Source organism: Strix aluco, chromosome 13, assembly GCF_031877795.1.
Source record: "Strix aluco isolate bStrAlu1 chromosome 13, bStrAlu1.hap1, whole genome shotgun sequence".
Classification (NCBI taxonomy): domain Eukaryota; kingdom Metazoa; phylum Chordata; class Aves; order Strigiformes; family Strigidae; genus Strix; species Strix aluco.
Genome location: NC_133943.1, coordinates 5,940,973 through 5,957,728, shown reverse-complemented (window position 1 = coordinate 5,957,728; position 16,756 = coordinate 5,940,973). Strand labels below are relative to the sequence as shown.

Sequence of the window (16,756 nt, the reverse complement as noted above, 5' to 3'; positions counted from 1 at the left end):
TTTTCAAAGCTTTAGACCCTGCTCCCCAATAACTGCTCTTAAACATGAGATAAAACGGAATGGTCTTGTGTGGGGATATGTGTTCCACAAGGATGCGTACTGGGAGGATGGGTGCTGCTGAGCACCTGTGGCCCTGAGCAGGGAAGGGGAGTGAACGAGGGGACAAAATCTGCTCAGGGATACAAAATTATCTGGCTAATTAAAATAAGAAAGCCCACTGTGAGAGCTGCAGAAGGACCTTGTGACACTAAGTGACTGAATGTGGCAAATGAAGTCTGGCAGTGATAAATGCCAATGGATATGGGGATAAAAAATGGGTCTGTACGCAAGGTGGGCTCTGACGAGAAAGGTGTGGGAGTTGGGGATTGCTTTAGGAAAACATCAGTTCAGTGACTGTCAAGCGAGGGATTGAGAACACCGATCTGCCTCTGTGTACCTGCATGATGTATCTGCATTTTAAACACTCTGCCAATGTAGCTGAGGTTGTGCCCATCTCATTGCTGCCCCCGTTGCTAAAAGACTCACAGCTGAACTTGGACGGGCCTGAATAAAGCAAACATAAGCAATGACTTCCATATGAGGAGAGTTTAGATAAACTAGGACTTTTCACCCTGAAAAAGTGATGATTTAGATTTAAAAGATAGAGTTACAGAATGGTGAGTGGCGTGACGAGACTGAACATGGAATGATGATTCAGTTTCTCATAACACAAGCCTGGGAACATCAAATAAAATTATCAGATGTCAGTTTTAAAACAAATAGGAGGAAGTACTTTTCCACACAGCATATAATTAAACTGGAATTCATTGCCACAGGAAGGTGCAGGTGCCAGAAAGTTTTAAAAATTATTTAGAGAAATTTTTGAAAGTTCTATAATCCGTTAAGAGGTATTAAACACCAAGTTCTAGCCATTATTTAGGAAGTCGCCAAGCTGCAGTTTACAGGGAATTTGGAGAATATTCTGAGAAAAGCATCACGTTTGTTCTTACATCTTGCAAACCCTGCTGGCACTGTTGGAGGCAGGTGTTGGGTTGGATGGGCGCTGGGTCTGAACCTTCATAGTCAGTCTGACGTTGTGGCATCTCAGCAGAGATCATCACTTAGAACAAAAATGTTCATTTTCCTGTTAATGCCTCTGCTTAACTGTCAGTGAAAGTGCAGCTGATTGATTTGGGCCACGAAGGCCATTGCCATGCTATTGCCACGTTGTGTTGAAATCATGCTGAGAAGAGGTTTTACCAAACAAAAAGGCGGAGGGCAATGATTCTCAACTTGTTTGACGAGCACTGCTTGCTATTTTTAAACCTATTCGCTTCACTTGAATGACGGGTCCTTCAGGGCAGGGTTGGTCGGGCAAGGGGCAGGTACAGGGCACTGTCAGCCAGGCACCCAAATCTGGGAGGGGAAGGGTCACTTTGGGTGAATCATTTTGCATTCCAGTGAGAAGATACTCTGCCAGAAGTTAATAGCAAATTCCTTGTAATTGATTTGCCTGACTTTCTTCCCAAACAGTTCTCAGGGTTCCCTCATTCTTTTCATGCCTCCTTGTGCAATCTGGGATTTTCAGAGGCACAGACACAGCCTCACAGCTTAATTTCATGAAATAGCTTTGCTGGCACAGGGAGAGGGGATGAACGCTGTGGTCTGCAGGACCTTTGCTTCTGATTTAGCCTTTGGAGCAATCTGCTGCAAAAACCACTGAAACTAATCAGATGTTTTTCTATGAAATTCAATGGCTTCTAGGTCAGAAACCAGCTCACTGATGTCTGAGCACTGATCACTGGGCACTGCTGGTTTCCCATATAACTGTGGTATAACTGCAGCCACCTTTAGAGTTACATTTGCCTGAGCAGGTTATTAGAGGGAACAGCTTTTGTGTGAAAACCGGGCTTATGCTTGAACTGTAATGTATTTTAAACTCCCTTTTGTAAAGATAAGACATATCAGTGACATACTTTGTGCAGATAATGCAGTCATGGCTCAAAAGTGACAGAAATCCATACCCTTCACACGCAGCTTAGCTGGATGTGTCTGACACATTGTGTATGTCATGGGGACAGAGAGGAGCATCCCGTCCCATGGCCAGAGAAAAGCTGCCGAGCTGGAGTACACCCCAGTGTGTGCTTGAGCACCCCAGTGCAACGTTGTGCCATGGCCTGTCTTCTGCTCCAAGCCCCCTGAGCACCCCATCTCCCAGCCCACCCTGGGCTCACACACCCCTGTGCTGTGCGTCTGCCAGGGCAGTACAGAGTGACAGTGGCTATTAGCTCCCAGCCTCAATTAAATGAGAAGAAAACTCATGGGGAGCAGGGAACAGACAGGCACATGGTCATGTCCATGCTCCTGCACCTCTACTATGTCCAACACCAGTGAGTAGAAAGAAAATAATTCTTTGCAATTAACAGGGTCCAATTTAATGACACTTGCACCTTTACTATTCCCATGGAGCAATGGGAAGAGAACCCTCTCTAAAATAAAGCCCTTGTACAGAGCTGTTGGCACCCAGTCAGATCTTCTGATATTTTCATTTAATCGTGTACAGTGAATGTGTGGTGTGTGGGGGGGTGGGGGTGGGTACGTACTGGGGCGGGGGGTGTGTGTGTGTACACATCTATGTCTTGTGCATAGTTTAATGTTTCTTATATATGCAAATACATTTGGTCTGTGATTATTATGATCTTAATAGTCCCCTATTAAGAATCTGCACAAGAAAAGTAAAGTACCTGCTTTAATAGTCTAGACCTTACATTTTTAGCATGACATCTCTGCATTGTTCAGGAGCAGTAACAAAGGTCTCTGATGTACCAATACCCAGTGGCCATGAGGACATCAACAGCAATAACAAGGACTTTATTAAAAGAGGGCAAAGGCCATGGAACTGTACAGGGAAAGAATGCAAATGGCCTGTGAAGATTTATTTTAATTGAACTGCTGTAATGGAAAGGTTGTTATTGTTTTAAATGGTGGGGAAATTGTCCCAACTTTTAATTATGTTAAAATAGCAGAATCTTTGTTTCATCTAACAGAAAGGCCATCCACTCTTTGCTGCCAAGGAGAGCATAGTGAGTCCTATTATGGGACTGAGGACAGCAAGAGATGTGGGTAAAATGAAATACACTGGTAGAATACAACTTTATTCAGCACTGACTAGTCATTTCAGCTTTATTTTTTGCTCTTAACTCTTTGGAAAGGGGTATGCTTGTCTGGCTGTTTGAGCATGTGTTAGCAGTAAAAAAATGGTTTTGTCTGAATCTCTGTGACATCTCATCATGTTTAGTGATTTAAACTATCATAAATACAAGTACAACAATGAGGGAGAATTAACTTCATGTTTGGGAGGAAACCGTATGGTCCAGCTGTCTCTGACGACATTTTGGATGCCAGATTCAGTCAGTGTTGAACAGCTGCTTTTAACGGCAAAATGACTTTTGCTTTTTTCGGATTTAAGTGCAGTGCAGGAGAAACCGATGCAGAAACCTGCATCTCTCACAGGTAGTCATGTAGCAGACTGCGGAAACCTCTGCCAGATTGCATCATCCGGCAAAGGATTAAATAGAGGGCCCCCTCCCATCAAAGTAAATGATCTGTTATTTTTAAGACTGTCTTCTAATGATGACACATGGGTGCTTTATGATTCAGCAGTTTCCAAATAATCACATAGCCTTTGAAAGGGGATAAGCATTGATGATTTATGGGGTACCGTATTGTGTTCTGTGATGTATGCAAGAAAGAAGAGAGAGCCAACACTACTGAAAGTGCTGTTCACGAAGTCAGCAACTGTACTGTTAGAGCTGAACATGCACAATTTGGGTCATTTTATTTTTCAGCTAAGGAAAGGTGCCACCTGTATTGCGAATCAAAGGAAACAGGGGATGTGGTGTATATGAAAAGGATGGTACACGATGGGACCCGCTGCTCCTACAAAGATGCTTACAGCATCTGCGTGCGGGGAGACTGCTTGGTAAGCTTTTGATGGCTTGTTTCAGAGCTTAGTATTGTGAAAACAATTAAAACGGTAGCTTGAGTGTTTCTCTCCAAGAATGACTATTTAAGTAAGTATAATAGCGCTTTGGGCAATAAGGAGATTTCATTAGGATTATTGTCACAATATTATGTGTGATATTCACAGCTGCCATCACATTGCATGTGACTCAATTCCAACAGCGCCTACCTACACAAGTAATATTTAATGCAGTATTTTAAGATGAACTATTACAATTAGCTTTCAGTGAAAGCTTTTCCTGCTGAGGTTTAGTGGGGGTGGAATGTACAATGAAACAGGAACATGCAGCAGCTTTCAAGGAAAGTGGTGTTAAGATACGGCTGATGTGCATTCTCTCTGTATTTGATCATGCTATTTTTAAAAAAAATCAATGACAGCTCCTCTAAGTTTGGATCTGCCGCAGGTCATCTTTCAATGGAATTAGAGGCTCTGACTTAGCAGAGCACTGGTAGAGGTGCTTATCCGCACATAGATGCCTTGATTCTCCTGGAATTTAAGCATCTGCGTAAAGATAAGCTGGGGCTTAAGAGCTTTCCTTAACCATGCTGCTTTCCTTCAGTAGGAGGACCATTGTGTGAAGCATAATATAAAAATATAATCACCTGTTTGACAGCTATTATAGGAACTGGAAGTATTAAAATCTGTTTAGATGTTGATCTTCCATGAAAATGCTTCTTTGCTGAAGCAGAAGCCTGGGTTTTGATATCTGAAGTGAAGGCTCATTTGAATTGAAGCATGGATAAATAAGAATGACTGTTTTTCTCCTTTGTGCACAGAAAGTTGGGTGTGACAGGGTCATTGGTTCCACGAAGCAGGAAGATAAGTGTGGTGTTTGTGGAGGAGATAATTCCCACTGCAAAGTGGTGAAAGGAACATTTTCGAGAGTACCAAAGAAACAAGGTCAGTACATTCAGTGTGTTTTGTCCCGGGGAATTCAGGGTATTTTTGTCTGATCTATTCTGTTTCATAGAAAGTACCAGAGCAATCACAAATCATTTACAGCATCACTAATTCCAATAAACTCTCTGGAATTTACTTTGAGATGTGCCTAGAATTTGAAAGTAAGACATTTGTCCGGTGGTCAGTTAAGTCTGCTGATAACCAGGGACTGTGCATGTATAGAGGAGGCTTCAGTGCTTCTTGTTGGAGAGCTGTGGACTGACTTGTGCTGCTGATGTCACTCAGCTGCTCTGTCTGAGTCACTGGAGTGCTGCAATAATATGTCATCATCACTCAGTGTCAGACAGGAGCTTGCATGCTCTCTCTCTCTGAGTGCACATGGCCCTCAAAGCCCGTTTTAGCGTGAAGCAAAGTCTGTTGAGGATACTTAAGGCATTTTGATTCTGACCCAAAGCCCTTTGTCCCTGTTATGTTCCATCACCTGGCACAGAAGTAGGGATGGGAATGATGCTGGATTAGGTTCAGTTTACTGTAATACACCCTTCTTTTAGAAAATAGGATTTATTTTAAAACCTAAGACAGACTCTTCCTGTTTGTGGCATACTAACCAGTTACTGTCTTTTCAAATACTACAATAAAGGGCACATTAAGATGTTTGAAATTCCTGTTGGTGCAAGACATTTACTTATTCAGGAAACGGATGCCACCAGTCATAATCTTGGTAAGTATGTAACAAGTAGGAAAATTTTCAGTCAGAATATTTTTTTCTACCTTTGTCTCTGGAACCTGACAATGTGTTTATGCATTTATTTACCCATTATCCTCCCACGCCACATACCTCCTTTAAGTACGTTAAATTAGGAAGCTTCTTTGGCAGTTTGATTTCCCTGTGCTGTATTCCCCGGTGTCCTAGCCAGAAGATCCCTGCATTGGCATGTGCATGTGTGAAAGCTCCTGGAAGAGGAGCTGAATTACATTATGGGCTGCAATGCATTATCTTTGTGTGCATCTCTTGTAACGTGCTTCCCATCCTCAGTCATTTCCCAGCTACATCCAGATCCATTTCAGATTCTGCCCCATTGCTAACAGTATTGACACAAGGCTGCCCAATCAATCCCACAGCTTAGAAAGTAATTGAAATCCTCTCCTCCCGGTGCCCTGTAATCAATGGGAAGCAGTGTCTAGTAGGCTGTTATTAATTGGAAGTAGATTCACAGTGAATGGCCTGCTAATTGTATCGTGAGTCATCCCAACTCCTCACCAGTAAACGCTTCCCTTGCTGCTCAGTGCAGCCTGGCCCCGTGGATCAGGAGAGCGATCACTCGCTGATTCAGACAAGGCTCTTCTTTCGGTGTGGGGTAAGCGATGCTCAGGGGAGACAAACAGCTCGCTCTCTGTCGAGGCCAGTGCTGCGGGAACAGGATGCTCAGGTAGCTGCTGGAGAGAGAAGGGAGTTAAAATCTGGTGTTAAATAACAAAAATCCCTGCTGCTTCTAATGAGGAGAGCAAATTTTCTGTCTCAGGAGAAAACCAAGAGTCCTAATACAAAGGTGGCTGAAGTCTCGCCAGGTGAAGGATGGGGCATTGGTGACAGCTGAACCAGAGGAATCAGGCGCTGTCTGCAGTGGCAGGTGCCTGCAAAGCAGCAGGAGCTTAAGCAGGGCTGTGTCGGTGTCAGGGCTGGATCTGAGCTGGAGAATTAATACAGTTTCTAGCATCTCTCTCTCACTGTGGGGACCCGCTGGGGGTTAGCCCAGTAGCCTTTCTCTCATGGAACAGCAACAGCCCCCTGAGCTGTCTTGCAACATGTGAAAGAGCTGAGTAGCCCTCGGTCCCCCACCGGCTCTCAAATTGGCTCGGATTTGGCCAGTGGGTTCAGAAGTTGTTAGTCGAGAGCAGGCAGACGGACACATGCGGTGCAGTCGCACTGGCCTCATTTCTCTGGCAAGGCAGACTATGAAAAAGAAAAAAAAAAAGGACAATTGATGTTTCTGGAGCTGAGCAGGAAAGCATTGGCAGTTCAGTGAAACACCTGAAAAAGTCTTTCCAAACCTGTGAGGGAACAGAGGGAAAGTGCACACTGGACTTTTCTGCTTCTTCCACTGGGACAGAAGCAGAACAAAACTCGAGATGAGAAGCGAACCTCTTGTATTCACTTTTCTTATGTTGCTCCTAGCAATTAAAAATCGTGAAACGGGGAAATTCATTCTAAGTGAAGACAACTATGTGCCAGACTCTAAAGTATTTATTGACATGGGTGTGGAGTGGGAATATCGGAATGACGATGATAGAGAAACCGTGCAGACCATGGGGCCGCTGCGTAATGGAATAGTTATTCTGGTAAGTCAAATGAAAACCATCTTCCACAGAACACAATGTCAGGGTTACAGAGCCATAATGTGCTATAATATATTTTAGATTCCTCTTGTGAGTTACAAGAAGACATCTGCTTCAATTGTAAGACAATAGAAGACGGATTTTAATTCCATTCTCCTAATTCATTGCTCTGTACAAGAGTTGCTATAACTCAGGGTTATGTGCTGAGCATCCAGCTCATCCTGTGGATGGTCTTGCAAACGTCCACTCTGTAAAGACTCTCCAGCTTACTTATAATATCTGACATGGGAGCATTAGTTAAGGAAAGGTCAAAATGGTTTGTATCTGATAGATCTAATAGCTCCTCCTCTCGTCCATGTTTTGAAAATGTATCCTGCAAAGGCAGATGCAGGATTCGTGTGCTTCCAGGCTCACGTTGTCAGGGCACAGCCAGTTCTGCAGTTCCCAAACCCACACGACTAAATTCTTTTTTCATTGCAAACAATAGGTGAGTAGGGGTAGGTTAATTCAGAATCCCTCTGAAAGCAGCTATAATGTGTTGATCTATGCCAGCTGAACATCAAAGGAGGAATAAATATTATGTTTTCAAAGGACCAATATTTTGCACTTTATTCACATTGAGTTCCATTTTCTTGCATTTGTCCCAGTGCAGTGTGATAGCAAAAATGCTTTCTAAGTAGTTTATATTTCTGTCAGGATTAAGTAACAAGCTTCACAGAATTCCCAGGATTATGATAAGAATATTTGTGTTTTATCAGAAATATAAGCAATTCTTCACTGCTTTCAGTTATCTGTGCTTTTGAATTTGCCTTGTCTTTTAGTGGAACTATGCATTATCATTTTAGTACAACATTTCCTTCCTTTGTGATGGGATATGGAAAAAATTTAGTATTGTGAAGTCAGTCCAATGCTGGCAAGAAAAATCAGTCTAAATCAACAACAGTCTTTCTTAATATGCAGTTTAGAAACTCTGTGTCATAAGGATAGAGATACTTTTTCATCAGGGAAAAAAAATGTGTTGAGTGCAGCTAAAAGGTTTAAATCCCTCTGGGGATGTTTTTATATCTGAGCCATGATGATTGCTATTTCACGTCATCCCACATAGCTTCTGATATCAGTCTTTCATAGCTTTTTTCCCTACATCTGTTTTGCTTACTAGGTGATTCCTCACGGTGGTGCCAAGATATCTTTGACTTACAAGTACATGATCCATGAAGATTCCTTGAATGTAGATAACAATAATGTTTTGGAAGAGGACTCGGTGTCATATGAATGGGCTTTGAAGAAATGGTCCCAATGTTCAAAACCTTGTGGAGGAGGTAACAACAAAACCCCAGAGCATTCAAAGCTGATTAGAAAACTGAAAGAATGAACATCACATGTGGAATTCATTCCCACAAGACATTAGGGACACCAGGAGTATGGAAGGGTTTTATTTAAGTTAAGAAATAGATAAATAAATAGTAAATGGAGTTAAAAATCTGACTTTAATGGTTTTGGAGGCAGATCTGGGGTGGGTCGTTTCTGAAACTGAAAAATTGTACAAATGTACAAGATTTGGATAAGGGTCTCCATGCTCAGGGTGCCACAGGGCAGCCCTTAGTAAATCTGCATCCTGTGATGTGGACCTTGCAATGTAAGACCCTGCGTTTGGGGCCAGATGTATATCCTGATGCTGTTCACCAGGCTGATGGTCAGGCTGCAGCGCTGGAGTGTGGCTGTGCAGGTCGCAGAACGTTTTTGAAATGCTAGATGTTGTTTTTCTTATTATAGACTGTAGTGAGAAATAAAGGGGATGAGCAATTCTGGGTGCTAAATCTACATGAATAAGTGTTTATTCAGTGCAGTTTGTAGCGTGTTCACCTGTAGTTCCAACTGCAACCTTTGACAGTGTATGTGCAGTTTGTTTGAAACCTGAGTCCTGTTTAAGATCTTCCAGTACTGAAAGTAAGAGGAGTGTCTTTCCTCAGGCTACCAATTCACAAAATACGGCTGCCGGAGGAAGACAGACCACAAGATGGTTCATCGGAGTTACTGCGAGTTGATCCAAAAGCCTAAGCCCATTCGCAGGGTGTGCAACCTCCAGGAGTGCTCCCAGCCCATGTAAGCATCACTGCCCACCAGCACTGCTCGGCGGCAGCTGCCAGGGGCGTTACACCCCGCTAGCACTTGTCACCTGAAAGGAGGTGACTTAAGCTTCACGTCCACACATCATTACAGAGACCCAGGACTGTGAGAATGTGATGCTATATTCTGCTTGTAGAAATATTATTTCTGGGGCTGCTGGTTCCTATTACCTCTGAAATAAGTTGGATTAGAAAAGAAGTGCTGTCTTGATCCAGACATTTTTGTTCAGGCCATCTTGAGGTAATAAAAAATAGACATAAATTCAATTTATACCAGTTGATTTTACACAGTGTGAATTAACCATGTAAGAACAAATTTACAGAGTGCTACATAAGAAAACAAATGTCATACAGCCTCTGAAATCCAAATCTTCCTTAAAGTTCACAGCATATTTTTCGACGTTTAAACAGAGGAAAAAATATTTGACCTGTTAGATTTCTCTGGCTGCCCTCGTACAGCATGGTGTGCCTGTTGTACCTTCATCTCTTCTATACATAGTTAAGCGTTATAAATATTTTAATTCACATTTCACAGGTGCTTTTTTTGACTGGCAGCAGGTTACTCCTGCCACATGTAGGACTCATATATTCCTCATGTTGCTACTGCAACAAGAAGTTAGTATGTTGATCCCAGCTTTTATCTCTGGGGACCAAATCTAGATTCCAGGAAGCACCGCAAATAAGTAGAACATACCACACAATATTTCCTAACTTCCTTTCAAAAAAAGATTTAAAAGAGAGAAAAGTCAAGAAACTCAGCATGGGTCAGGGTTTAACATTTATTTATTGGAAAACTGAAGTAATGACCTAACCGTATCTCAGGCTCTCTGGAAAGGACTGTATTCTTCTTTCAGCTGCAAATATAATTGGACCCAGGTACCACAAAGACTCAATAGGATCCTAAATTGTACTTGGATTCCTCAGTGTTTCGGTCACCTCTGTTTCCATAGAATGGCATCGGAGCATTTTGCACTTGTACACAGGAGAGGCAATTATTTAAGAGATTTTATGAAGCTCTGTGACACCCGCTACACTAATGTGCTGCTGCTTCACTGTTGGGAAAAAATCATCTTTGGCTCAGAAATCACCTTAGGATTCATGGCTTTGTGCTTCTACAGCGCTTGCCTTCCTCCACAGCTGTGTGATTTCAGTGGGCTACAAAGAGAAAGTTGGGTGAAATTGCCACTTTATTTTTTGTTTAACTCAAGCGTTTAGTGCATTGCCTTGTGCCCATGCTATTTCTTGACTATTTCTAAACCCAGGATTTTATGAGTACTTTAGGACAATTCCTTCAAACTTGGGATATTTCTTCAGACTATATATATTTTTTGGTTAAGTTTATCCCATGAACACTGTTTACGCTGAACAATATTTCCTTCTTGCAGATCTCTGCATTCTGTAAATATTTATAGACTGCTGTATATCTTCACTTACTTGACTATAACCAAGCTTTTAGTACTCTACATAAATTTCCTCCGGTCCTATCTGTCCTTGTTTCTCTTCTCTAAGTTCCTTACAATTTGTAGCTGTGATTCTTGAGCCAGTTTGGATAATCAGCAAAGTTTTCAACTATGCCACATTACAAACCGTGGGTTTCATTTTTCAGTGGCCAAACTGATTCACGCGTTATGAAATCGAACCTTCTGATTTGGGGTGTTGCCTTCCCCAAAACCAAACATTGATGATGCTGAGGACCCCGATTTGCCCAAGCTCAGCACACACAGCACTGATGGTGTAGCTGGGTTTGCCAGTGCTTCAGCAGATGCTGTCTAGGATGGCTGGGGGTGTGGTCCATGGACCATCCAGATATGGACCAAGCTGGAGCTGCATTTCTAGCCCAGATGTTCTGGATTCACTCCTGTGGGAACCAGTGGTGCATGCTACATTATGAGACAAGGCACAGCTCACACGCCAAGACCCGGGAAGTTCAGCAGGACCCTTGGGTGGCTCCTTTTGACATAAAAACTACCATGTTTTTATGTGCAGTCTTGGAAGGGCCAGCTTAAAATCAAAGCAAAATAAGCAAAGTAAAAATAATGTTTATCTCGGAGATAATGAGAAAGAGTAATTTTAAAGATCAGGGTCTTATTACTGGTTTTTCAGGGACACAGTCAAATAACCCTCACCATAACTGCTTATGGTTTTTCATATCTTCTTTTTTTTCCATATCAGAACTAGTATTAACATCCTGTTAAACCTGTGTTTAAGTTCAACAGACAGTTTGAAGTCACCTAATTTAGGAGCGAGAGAATTTTATTCAACTTACTCTCTTTTCACTAACCCAGATGGGTTACAGGAGAATGGGAGCCTTGCAGCAAAAGTTGTGGGAAAACAGGATATCAAGTACGATCTGTCCGATGTATCCAACCCCTACACGATAATACAAATCGGTCTGTTCATACCAAGTACTGCAACAACGACCGCCCAGAAGGCAGGAGGCCTTGTAACCGGGAGCTTTGCCCAGCGCAGTGGAGAATAGGACCCTGGTCACAGGTCAGTCTCTTTCTGGAGGTCTCGAGCAACTAATTTCTTACAACGCAGGGAAGAAAATCTTGGCACTTGGCTTTCTATTCAAATACATTGACGCAGTAAGGTAATACTTACACAGAGGGTGTATTGCTTCTACTGCTACTAATGCCACAGAAAGTGAGTTAGGTGGAGAGCTGGTGGTACTGAAACAGCCAATAAAGCCATCCTGCAGTGATGCCAGATGATCCAGACCCTGTGAGCCACCCATATAAGTTGTCAGCATCAGGAAAGCTGACTTCTACCTGCTCTTTGTTATGCTCACAATCATTTACCTGTTGACTTAATTAATTGCCCTTCTCTCAGATTATCACTGCTCTATTTTCTTTCAAGTAAAGACCACCTTAAAGTCTTCAGATGCTGGGATTAATGGCACCTAAGGAGCTTAGGCACTAGCACTCCTGGAGATTCAGAGGTGTGAGCATCTTGGATATAAAGGCCTTCAGCAGATTTCGCTGCTCACTCTCATAAGGTTCTGTCCGTAACCCAAAGGACAGAGTTTTTCACCTCGTTTACTATGGAAATACAGGGTACCTATTCATGAACCTTTTTTGTTTGCCATTGCTGTGCGCAAAACAGGATTCAGTTCCACCCGTAACAAGTGTCAGGACCTGGGCGTTTTGTGCTTTCCATCCCTGGCTCTTTGGCTAATTCACTGTGTGAGCAAGAAATGCAGTGCCACTCTGTACAGGCTGTTTCTTGCTAAAGTATTTACTAAAGCAATAAGAAACTCCACCTATTCATATTTGCAAACCTTTGCAGTCATCAAAAGGCAAGAAATGTGGGTAAAATATTGCAACGTTAAATCACTCATATAATTTTGATACATAGGATCCTTACAGTTTGTCTCAGCATTTCTCCATTAAATTCTTTAAGAAACGTGGCTGCATTGGAGATACATTTTATTTTGGAACTGTGCCATGCAAATAAGCACAAACAATTTTTATCCTCCCTGGGTTGAATAGGTGTCACAAGCAATGCCATCCCTGGTGCACACCGTGAATAGATGCCTCACATTTACAGTTGTTTCTTTATTGCTCAGACCGTAAGCTCTTTCTCGGAGTGTTTCACAATTACTGGTATACCACAAAAAGCAGTGGTTCACCCTCTTGCTGCAGGTACTGCAGTGGTTCAAATAATGTACCACGTCGGCTCAAATCAAGGGCAGCGGTTTAAAATTTAAAAACTCATTTCTAATGCATTGTTTCCAAAGGGTGGCTGGGGGTCTGACTGGTGCATCTCCTTTCAGTGCTCTGTCAGCTGTGGCAACGGCACGCAGGATCGCCCGGTCCTGTGCCGGACCAAGGACAATGCTATCGGCCTTTGTAAAGAAAGTAAACCAGAGGCCGTAAGGATTTGCAGACTACCTCCATGTCCAAGTAAGTACTTGTCTTCTCCAGCATATATTACTTGCTGAAGAAAATTATGTTGATGGTATTTATTTGAAATACCTTCGTTGAAGTTATACTTGTGTGCTCCGTCTGCCTGGGGTAGCAGTTCTCCATAGCCTCGGTTTTGAGCAGACTTTCCAAACGTGGAGCTGTTGTGTGGCCCAGGAGCCCAAGAAGGTCATATGGTTGTTCTCTTCTCATGGTGGGGAGCACCGCTTGCCCCAGGACAGCATGAGAGGCTGGGGCAGACCTCAGCACAGCAGTGATGGCTGGGTCTGGCCAGCAGATGACAGCTCCCCTGGGTGAGCAGTGCTGCCTGAGTCCGGCCCTGCACCCCTGAGACATGCTGGGCTTGGCGAGAGGCTGCTGGGTTGTGACTGATCAAGGGCATCATGTACAAAGGTGCCTCTTTGCTTTCCCCATCTCCAGTGACAGTTCCAGACTCTTTTTCCATTCTGTCAAGCACAAGATATCTTCAGGGATTATCTAACTCAGTGTTTTTAAGCTGTAATAAATTTGTTCCTACTTACTCCAGGACACTAATGCCTTTATCCTTGTTATCTTTTCAGCTGTTTGCAAATGATACTTGTGAGATCATTTTACATATTCCTATTTTAAGTAATTCATATTTATCTTTTATTCCTGATGTATTTCTCAGGGTAGCTTTTGATTCCTAATTAATTAGAACCAAGCTGTCAATTATGGTCTCCAATATAAAGATTTTAAAGAGGCAGTACAATCAAACTAGATTGGATGTATCTTGGGACATAACACTGCTGTGAGAAGTACTGCTGGAGAACTGGCCTTCAGGCTGTCAAGTGCTGGTCACAAGTTGCAGCAAACTGGCAAAACAGCACCTTCTGCCCAAAACTACACAGCCTGGTCATAATCCTTCCCCAGGCTACTTCGCCATCAAGCCCACTCACTCTCTTAGCTTATCCACATCTGACAGGTCAGCTATTTAATACTAATATCTTTTGTGTTACATCTTTTTTTTCCTCTATTCAAGGAAACGTTTCTGATCCTTCAAAGAAAACCTACATGATACAATGGCTGTCAAGACCTGATCCAGACTACCCCATCCAGAAAATATCTTCAAGTAAAAGACCCATTTATAACTCTGCCTTTGCCCTTAAATGCATGCCACATCGAATGTGGACTTTGCCTTTTGCTCTCTTCTTCTCTCTATGCGGAAAGTTCCCTTGACTTTGCCAAGTTTAAATCTTGGGCTGAATCTTTTTTTCACACCAGGCACTTGGTGCTCGGTGTCTTTCTTCTCTGGAGCTTGCGTAGCACTGGTGGTGGAGGTCTTGAAGTGTTGGATGTGTGAAGTTGGATCTCCACAGTATGTTGCAGTCCTCTGAAAGGGAGCTGGGATTGGTTTGCTTGTTGCTTGGTGATGGTGAAAAAAGGCTCTTACTGGTTCATGATGTTCAGTTTGATAGCAAAACTGAGAACTTATTGTGAATGTGATCACATCACAATAATGACACCTTGTAGTGCTAAAGTTCTCCTTTATCTAAAAACCCTAAATCTCATAACTCTCTAGTTTCAGTTCGCTGACAGGGTAGTCTGATGAGTGAAAGAATTTTTTCATTCCATTTTCCTTTGCAGTGCCATTGCTTTACTCACCCTTGATGCTCATTTTTTATTCCTGACCCTCACATTTATGTTTGTAACCCGTGGAGGGCTCACTGGGAAGCAGAAGCTCAGTTTCTGTCGGTACTTTCCGTGCTGCTATGATGCCATCTGCTCTTGCCAAACTCCTGGTGGTGGTTTGAAATACTTTCCCTTGAGAAAAGCTGCGTTCATTTTGCCTGTCGCACAATTTTTGCCAGTTTTGCGTACTTTCGCTTTAGAAACAAAACTGAAGCAGAACAGGCGTGGTCCATGTTGAAGGTTGAGTGGTGGTGTTTTTCTTAACCTGGCGGAGGCAATAGGATGTTTTCATTGACTACGATGTCTCCAGCTGCTCAGCATGGAGCTGTTTATACTCATTACATCTTTGGTCTTTTTTCACCATGTGCATGTCTGACTTGACTGGTACGGTTGTATGTGTGCGTGTGTGTGTATGCTCTATAGATGTGTCAACTGGCAAACATAACAGTGTGAACTACTACAGAATTACCTCAATTTTTATTGCTTTTTTTGCTTAGAAGAAGAATTTTAGAAAAATGCCTTAATGTTGAAATGTAAATGGCATTAATTTACCAGATCCAGCTTTAAATATAAACAGTACACTGGTACCTTGAGTTAATCTTCATATGGAGTGTTTTTACTTGAATGATAGCTATTAGAAGGCAGTAAATTTAATCTGAGGTTAATTTGCACAGTGCATATCCATATCTTCATCAAGACAGGATTGTGACCTGACTTACTGAAATTTAACTGGCATTCTTGCTTCACCTTCTGTGTTTGTGTTGAAGGTTTGGAATTCACAAGTCATAAACCTGTTTGTGACAGTCAGTACCAATAGTAGAAGTGTATCAACTTTAAAACTGCAGTCTTGGAGCAAATTACTACCTTATTGCATTGATCATATTCTTTGGAAAAGTGGCATTTTTGAATCTTTGGGTTGTCAACAGTGTAGCACTTCAAACTTGTCATTATCATGTGATCACATATTTAAATTTTGCTGTTAATATGATAATTTCCTGAAACATGTTAACAATTTACATGACAAGGTGAAAAAGCAAAGACACGTATCTGGCACTGAATACTGTTATGTAAAATAATTGGTGTTTAACTGTATAAATATATTCATGACTGTTACCTTTAAATAGACAATGTTTAGTGATGTTTCAAGAGATGGGTGGCTATAGAGAATGGTGCAATAAGGTATCTGGGCATTGTGCACTATGTCTATATGCACTTTGGTTTATCAGGGATATTTTATTAGTGTTTTGTATGTATTTAACATAATATTAAAGATGTGCCAATTCAGTTTGCTTTTCAATATTTTTTTATGAGACTAATGTGTACCAAAGTGACTGTGAAACTGATTTATTTTTTTCTTACTGATGTTTTGAAGATATACTTCCAGTCTGTCATGCATACTGCAAGTAAAAATAAATAAAAGTTCAGCAAATCTGAATATTTTGGTTTGGATAGAGGATAAAAATTCCATTCTGACATTCATAAGTTACAGAGTTTATTTATATAACTTATCAGATGTCACTAAACATATTACATAATGTAGTTTTATTTTCATGTATTTTTAAACTTGACATTGCATATTTTTGATAGGAAAAAAGGCATTTTTCTAAAGGTGCTTTTAGTGATCCTTACAAAGCCAAGAACAGATCTGCCTTGCTGAAACTACATTTAAATGTTCTATCTGTTGGCTTTTATTTTGCAAGCCGTTTGGAGAAGCTTGCATTAAGGTCATGTAACACAAGGCAAAATGTTCAAAGGGGACTCTATGTGGTATGTAAAAATATATATAAAGCTGTGTAGGCACATGCAGTCCTTTG

The 16,756-nt window shown here is 41.8% G+C and overlaps 1 protein-coding gene across 1 annotated transcript in view; it reads left to right on the top strand.

The window, feature by feature from the left end:
• ADAMTS2 (ADAM metallopeptidase with thrombospondin type 1 motif 2) overlaps positions 1-16,756 on the top strand; it is a 190,366-nt gene that overhangs the window by 166,389 nt on the left and 7,221 nt on the right. The window contains exons 13-21 of the mRNA XM_074838354.1: positions 3,828-3,961; positions 4,780-4,903; positions 5,544-5,624; positions 7,080-7,243; positions 8,400-8,559; positions 9,211-9,343; positions 11,652-11,859; positions 13,142-13,271; positions 14,293-14,382. Coding sequence (XP_074694455.1) covers positions 3,828-3,961; positions 4,780-4,903; positions 5,544-5,624; positions 7,080-7,243; positions 8,400-8,559; positions 9,211-9,343; positions 11,652-11,859; positions 13,142-13,271; positions 14,293-14,382 — 1,224 coding nt within the window. The remainder of the gene's footprint in view (positions 1-3,827; positions 3,962-4,779; positions 4,904-5,543; positions 5,625-7,079; positions 7,244-8,399; positions 8,560-9,210; positions 9,344-11,651; positions 11,860-13,141; positions 13,272-14,292; positions 14,383-16,756) is intronic.